This window comes from Trachypithecus francoisi, unplaced genomic scaffold (assembly GCF_009764315.1).
Source record: "Trachypithecus francoisi isolate TF-2019V2 unplaced genomic scaffold, Tfra_2.0 Lachesis_group20, whole genome shotgun sequence".
In the NCBI taxonomy this organism is placed as follows: domain Eukaryota; kingdom Metazoa; phylum Chordata; class Mammalia; order Primates; family Cercopithecidae; genus Trachypithecus; species Trachypithecus francoisi.
Window position 1 is genome coordinate 11925943 of NW_022681466.1, and position 7574 is coordinate 11933516.

Sequence of the window (7574 nt, forward strand, 5' to 3'; positions counted from 1 at the left end):
ACACACACACAACACACAACACACACACACACACACACACACACACACACACTTCTCTCCCCTCCTTGGAAGGACTAGAAGGAAATGTCCATGTTGCTTTTCACGGGGAACAAAAAAGGCAAAGGTTCTGGACACTGCTCAGGTGTCAGTGTCACCGGCCAGTGGCAGCTTGCAGGCTGCTGTAGGCCGTGAGTCCCGTGAGATGGAGGAGCGGGTTTCAGGCCCGCACCCTGGCCAGGCCTGGCTCCACGTGTGAGGTCTCCGGAGTACCCTTGGAGGGGTCTGAACCAGCTCACCTGGTGCCTGGTGTGCTGGGAGGGCTATGGCTGTCAAAGGTCCCCGAAGAGGACCTTTCCACCAACGGGCTGGGTTGAAGTCCCAGTGGCCCCATGTGGCCAGGTCTTCAGCAAAACACGGCTTCTTTCCTTAAAAGGTCTCCTCTGGTCTGCACTGCCGGAGGCCAAAGGAGAGGGGCCCTGGGGCCTGGCTTCCTGGGCTGTGGGTGGGACGCTCCTCTCTCAGGGCTGTCGGGGCTGAAGTAGCACAGCTCCAGAGGTGAGAAGGAAGGGGCAGACCCCAGCCTTGCAGGATCTGAGCAGGTGGGACGTCGAGGGCAAGGCCTTCCTGGGGCAGAGCAGGCTGAGCTGGGCACTCAGGCCAGCCTCCCAGGCCCTGTGCTGCTCTCAGATGGAAACAGCAGGGATGGATGCTGGCTGCTCTGGGGTAAGGGCCAGTGTCCTCAGCCATCCGCTGTCCTCCATGGGAGAGCACAGGGTACATCCCAGGACAGCCCGCCTTCACCCTTCAGAGACAATTCACTTCTATTACAAAGTAAAAGTTCTCTGTAGAGAGACCCCGCCCCTGGCCTTTGACAACCCACTAAAAGGCATTTATTACATCAATATAAAGATATGTCACTCTGAAAAAGGTTTGCAAACAAAGACAAATGCGTGTACTGAGGTTGCAGCAACCCCAAGGCACGCACGCAGCTAACAAAGTTGGCAAATACGAGTTTTCATCATGAGATTTTTCCAAAGACAAAAGAAAGAAGGAAATGAAGTACGTCCTCTAAGAAAAGGCCTCCCCCAGCCACGCACACGCACACATGTAGACACACACATGTAGACACGCACACACAGATGTTCTCACCTACTTCTGCCTTGTTCAAAACGTCGCAGCGCCCACTTTAGCTGTGAACGGGGCCCGCCTGAGAGAGTCCAGGCTCCTACAGAGAAGTGGGGCTTCCTCAGGGACAGATGGGAGCAGGGGCTGCTTCGTGTGCATGAGGACAAAACCAGGCTGTGTGCGTGTGCATGTGCAGGGGCGACGGCCTCGGTTCATTCCTAGGGAAAAGGGAGAGAAGAGACGCACGAAACAGATCATCGCCGCACAAGCAGGGGGTGAGGGCGGGCGGGCTCAGCCTGGCCTGCCGCGCTCAGTTGATCTGGCGACAGGCCTCGAAGGTCCACTTGGTGGCTCCACCGTAGATCTCAATGTGGGACTCCGCCCAGGCGATGACATTGCCGGACAGTGCCTTGGTGCTGCAGGTGGCCAGGTTGTAGACCTCCCCGGGGGTCAGCTTGCGGTCCCAGATGTTGAAGTGGGCCAGCTCACCCACAAATGCCTGGGTGGCATCAAATCCACCACCCAGAGTGTCCTTTGGAGAAAAACAGAGGATGAGGGTGGAGAGGTCGCCAGGTGATCTGAGGGCCCATCCCGAGGCCAGGGGTCTGAGCGCCTCTGTGCCTGCCCCATCATGGACCCTCACGGCCACTCCTGGGTGCCGTTTCGTCTCCCTGTCCTTAACTCTCCAGCCCTACATCCGTCCCTCCCCTGAGAGGACCCAAGAAAAGGGATGGCACCGACCACCTCTGCCCCGGAGCTTCTCCTGGGGGGACGGACTCTGCCCCTCCTGCAGCTGGTCCCGAAGCCATGGACCACTATAGCAGCAGGGCCTGGGGGCCCCTGCCCAGGCATCACTCCATGCCATCTAAAGCTGCCCAACAAGGATAGACATCCCAGATTCTCCATCCCTTCGTCTCCCTCCCAGATGCCCAACGGGAGACAAACCACTTCACGGGAACTAAATTATTCATCACTAAAAGCAGAATTGGCCTTCCTATGCCAAAGAAAGTGTTGCTGCAGCTCTGAGAGCGTTGAAACCAAAGCTCACTCCCGCAGGAAGTTCAAGCGCGAGTCCACCCGGGGCACAGGCCTTGCCCGGCCTGCTCCTCAGGGGAACCACTTCTCTGGCCACCTCCCTCCCTCCTTGCTCCTCTTCCCCTTCCCAGCCTCTGGTTCAGGAGCTCTCTCCCCTTCCCCACCACATCCAGCACAGTACCTGCTCCTGGCCCAGCACCAGCACGCCCTGGGGCTTGATGGGGTGATAGGGTGCCAAGTTCTCGCCACTGCCACCCTGCGTGCCATCCTGGTAGGCCTCCCAGACCCCGTCCCGGGTGGTCCAGGTGACGCAGATGTGGTGCCACTTGCCATCGTTGATGACAAAAGGCAGCTTGGCCACCTGGGAAGGAGAATGACAGATGCCGGCTGGTGGGTACAGGGGTACAGCCCAGAATCCGTAATCTTCACTGCCTCAGTTGTTCCTATCTCTACTTGCAAAGTAAATATCAAGAACTATTACTGAATTCTCACAGCACCTACTGCCCCAGACTTCAGCCTCTGTCAGCCCCGCCTGGGAGTGGGGTACAGAATCACACAGGAAATGTAATGCTTTACCAAGGGAACCCCCAAGGGCCATGTGGGTGCACAGTCTTCACTCCTACTCACCCTCCTCCCTCTTTGCTAGTCTACACAACAAGCCCTTGGATGGAGAGCCGTCCCTGGTGTCTGAGTTCACTGCTGCCTCTCAGGCCTCCGTGAGACACCTGTGCAGCCTGCTTGCTGGCCTCTCCTGTCTCTTCCAACGTCCCATCTCTAGCTGTTACACCCTCTCGCTCTACAACATGGCAAGCCTTTGCTGAGGATCTGAGAGATGTCATGGAGTACGATGCCTTTTAAAGCTCAGACCAGCCTCCGACCTGGAATTTCACTCTCCTGCTGCCATTCCAGGTGGGAAGGATGACAGTCCAGCAATGAGGAAGGAAATTTCACACCCTCTTTGCTTGGGGAAAAGGGGCCCAGAATGGCACAGCCCTTTGTGGGGAAGAGCAACAGGAACAAGGACGTGGAATCCACTTCCCAGCCCTGGTTTTAGCCACTGACTTCCACTGCTGGCCTGCAGTCGAGGCAGTTTGAAAGCTGGCAGCTAATTTCATAGCTAACAGGGGAGGATGGAGAAGGTTCACTAGAGGGAAAGGCTGCCCGTGCTGTCCTCTTCCGAGGGGTCCACAGACCTGTCCTTCTCCCAAGAGTTAGGGGGCTGAGTGGGATAGACGTGGACTCAAGAAAAATCTCTAAGGCCCCTCATCAGCCTAGAGCATCCCTGGGACCCTGCTATGAAGTGGCAAAGCCAGTTCCAAGGCCAGCTGGTGAAGAAGGAGTCCAGACCACATCATCAGCCAGGGCCAGGCCCCATGGCTCATTCTCTGCCTTCTCCCATACCCACCCCAGGAGGCAACTGGGAAGGTCCAGCTCTCCCTGATCTCCCAGTACAGGTGAGGGTGCTCCTTCCGCTTCTCCTGGTCTTCACCCTCCCCCTCCCTCAGTCCCAGCTGGCAAACACTTTCCTTGGGGTCCCATCAACATCTGAGGCCACCATAGCCCTGTCCTAGCATGCGGCATGAGCTGGGGCTCTGGGGCCTCACCCTGCCGTCCTGTGAGCCCAGTGGTGCTCTACCTTGTCATTGATGAGGATCTCCATGGGGTTGTTGCCCCACTCAATGAGGACCAGCTCGTTGGCCTGGCCGGGCACAGCATAGGAGAAGGGCGTGCCCACCCCTGGCGCGGCGCTGGACTTGAGCCACATGCAGACAGTGAAGGCATACATCTCTGGCAGACTCTTCTTCACCTTGGCATACATATAGTTGGTCCGCAGCGGGAACGTGAGCTGGAACTTGTCTCCAGGGCGGTTGTCTTTCTGACCTGCAGAGGACACAGTCCTGACATCTGCACCTGCGTGAAGTGCTTATCGGTGTCTGAGTTGAGTTCGGTCCCCACCAAGCTCTGTGATGCGGCCACGGCAGGCTCCGGTCTCCATTCTAGAGACGCAGAGTGGGTGGCTTCCCAGGTCAAGTACTTTGCCCCAAGGCACAGGGCCGTCCGTAAAGAGCTGACCCAAGCTCTCCGCACTCTGGGTCTGGCCGGCTGTCACTCCCACATGCTGGCATCCCTGCGGAGGTGGGGGTGGGGTGCAGTGCCTGGTGGGCTGCCGCATCTACACTGGGCTGCGTGGTGGGCGTGAGAAGGGAATGGGGACAGCCGCCAAGCGAGGGCATACCCAGTCAACCCAAGGAGCAGGGGTGGCTGCAGAGGAGGAACGAGGCTAGCTACCCTGAGAGTAACCGACCTGATTCCAGGATGGGGTGGGGCGCAGAGCCCCTCCTCGCTCGATCCGGGCTCTGCTCCTGCCTCCCCACCCAGCAGCCAAGCCCTGATGCCCACACACTTCCCTCCAGGCCAGACGTGCATCTGATCCACCAATGCCTCTTGGGTGTGAGGCTGGGCAGCTCCCAACCTCCAAGGCCCTTCCAGGGACTGTGCCTGGAGCCCTGTTGAGAGGGCAGGGCAGCAAGGAGCTGGGGAGCCAGGGCTCCCCAAGGTGACTGCTCTGGGATGCCGCCACACGCTCAGGTGAGCGAGCATCCTCACAGCTCAGGTGCCAGGCCTGGTGGCCTCCCCTTTCACAAGGCCCACCTTCCCCCTTCCCTGCCGGCCACTTCTCCAGTGAGCACCAGCCCCCACAGCCCATCCATATACTGTGGCACCCTGGGTATGGTGTGACTGACTCCAGGCAAAACATTCCTGGCCAGCAATGGGCACCAGTACCAGGCCCAGAGCCCAGGAATGTACACCCCCTGGCCAACCCCTAGGTGAGCAGCCATGGTCCTCCCAGGAAGCCCAGAAAGAAACCAGTTCCCCAGGCCAAAAATTATTTCTAGAAGGCATCCTGCCCGGCCAGCAACCACCCCCTCCTCTAAACCAACTGGCAGGGAGCAGAGCAGGGCAGGCCCCCTCAGTGCAGCACCTCCGCCGCTCCCCCCACCCATTGAGGCCTGCAATGGGGGATGGGGAGGGACCCAGGGAGGGACCCAGCCCCTGGCCTTTCTCCGGTGTTTTGCATTCCCCTCTCCCCTCCTTCCCTCTCCCTCCCTCCTGAGGTCCTTCCTTCTTCTGATCTGTTTTTCAGTTACATAACAAGCCTTAAGATGGCACTGTTTAAATCTGTCCGGCACATTTTGCGGTCTGAGCAGGGTCACATGGCCCTGCTCCGCACCGGGCACCCCCACTTTTACAACCTTGTTTGAGGAGCCCCGGGTGACAGGCCGACTGGCCTGAGTTGGTGACTGAGAAACCTCAGGGGTTTGAAAGATGCCAGGGCTTGGGTCACTCAGAAGAGAAAACCTCAGGGTAAGGGTTCAGGGCAGAAGTGGGGAGGAGCTGGAGACCCTGAGAGGGCACCAGGGGCATGGTAGCTGGGAAGAAACCTGCTTAGCCTCGGCGGCCGGAGAACCCAGAGCACCCAGCCCCAGCCTGCACCCTGCTGTCCGCTGAGGCTGTGGACCAGTGAGAGAGAGGCTTTCTTAAGCAGGGAGGGTTTGGGCCAGCAACAGCCACTGTGCAAAGTTACTGAGGATTAAACAAATCAGACTTGAAAAATCCAGCGAGTGTGTGAGTGTGTCTGGATGGGGGAGGGGGCACTATGCAATCCCTTCCTCTGCTCCCTTTTCCTAGAGACAGCCCCAGCCCAGGGTACCCAGCCCTGCTAGAAACACCGACTAGAAGCCCAGAACCTGGGAAGGGGTGCGGTGGATGAGAAAGAGCTGCAGGGGTCGGGGTTAGGGGGGCGGCTTGGGGCTTGCACAGTGCAGAGCTGGGCTGTTAGGGATCAGGACAGAGGCAGGGTCGGGCAAGCAGGCGGGGGCAGGCAGCACGGCTCCCCCTGGCCCCAGTACCTTTTTCGAGCTCGCTGATTCTCTGGTGCAGGGAGGTCAGGGCGGTCTCGATCTTGACCCTCTCCTCGGTGTCGTTCCTGGGGCCCCCCTTGCCCTCCTCCAGGGTGTTCACCCGGGACAGCACCTGCCTCTCTAGCTCATCGATCTTGCTCTGCAGCAGATCCTTGAGGCTGTTGGTCTGGCTGGAGGAATTGAGGCGGCTGTACTGCTGCGGGGTGCAAGGGCGGGGGAAACCACACCATTAGGCGAGGCGCGGGGACCGTGCTGGAAGGCCCGCGGCGCGGTCCCCTCGGGGCGACTGCGGGGGCGGCCTGGCAGGGAGCTGGGGCGAGCGGCCGCCGCGGGGCCTCGCAGGCGCGGGGAGGCACCGGCCGGGCACCCGCACGCTACTGAGGCGGGGGTGGAGGATGCCTGGCCGGGTAGGGAACGAGGTAGGGGAGGGCAGAGGGGCGAGCGAGCCGGAGGGGGAACCGGAGCCGGAGGGCGCGCGCGGACCTCGAGGTTCTCCAGGCGGGTTTTGAGCGATTGCAAAGTTTGCCCGAGTTGGCTGAGCGTCTCGGCGGCCGGTGTCCGGGACAGGTCGCCCATGGTGTTCTTGCCCGAGCCGGGCTGCTTGCGGCCGCCGCCCGCCCGGGCCTCGCCGGCTCCGGGGTCCAGCGTGCTCTGGCTCTCGCAGCGGCCCAGCTTGGTGGTCAGCTCGCGGATGGTCTCCTTCTGGCTCAGGATGGTCTCCTTCTGCTGCAGCACGGTCTCGCGGAGCTGCAGCACGCTGCTCCGGAGCTCCTCGGCGCCGCCGGCGGCCACGGACGCGGCGCACATGTCGGCGTCCACAGGCACCGAGGTGCAGATGAAGCGCGTCGGCCCGAAATCCTGGGCCCCGGCGCCCAGGAGGCAGAGGGCGAGCAGCGCACAGGTGCGCGCGGCGCGGCCGGCCAGCATGGCTGCGGGCACCGGGCGCTCCGGGCCCGGCTCGGCTCGGCTGGGGCTCGGCTCCGACTGGGACCCGGCTCGGGCTGTGGCTCCGCGAGCGGACCGCGCTCTGGGCGCCGCGCTCTTCGGCCGCGCGGTCCACACCGCCGCGCTGTCAGGCCCCCACTGCCGCCTGCGCTGCGGAGCCCGCGCCTTTTATGCCGCCGCGGGAGGGGCCTCGCGCCGCCGACGTCAGCGGGGGAGGAATCCCGCTTTAATTGTCTGCGGCCCGGGCCCGCGGCGCGGCGGGGGTCTCACCAGCGCGCCACCGGGGCTGCCAACGCTCGCGTCCCCTCGCCCTTCTGGGCGCTGCCGCAGCCCCCTCCTTCCCCGCCCCCGTCTGGGCCGGCGCTGCTGCCCCGAAGGCTGCGAGAGCTCAGGGGGAAGGAGGTCGGGCTCCGGGCGGGACTCCAGGATGGGCCACCTGCGTGGTGTCCCCCAACCTCCGACGGGGCTCCAGGCGGGCGGGAAACTACCGCGGCTCCGGGAGACAGAATTGGGTTCGGCCCTCCTGGCTGCTCTGAACACCCTCGG

General features: G+C 61.8%; 1 protein-coding gene across 1 annotated transcript; it reads right to left on the reverse strand.

Moving 5' to 3' along the window:
• Positions 1 to 1143: 1143 nt before the first annotated feature.
• On the reverse strand, positions 1144 to 7187 carry NPTX1 (neuronal pentraxin 1). Its single transcript, XM_033182529.1, has 5 exons — positions 6567 to 7187; positions 6072 to 6279; positions 3797 to 4041; positions 2342 to 2521; positions 1144 to 1657 (listed from the first exon to the last, which is right to left on the reverse strand). The coding sequence occupies exons 1-5, from the start codon at positions 7008 to 7010 to the stop codon at positions 1436 to 1438; spliced, it is 1299 nt and encodes a 432-aa protein (XP_033038420.1). The 5' UTR covers positions 7011 to 7187; the 3' UTR covers positions 1144 to 1435.
• Positions 7188 to 7574: the final 387 nt, after the last annotated feature.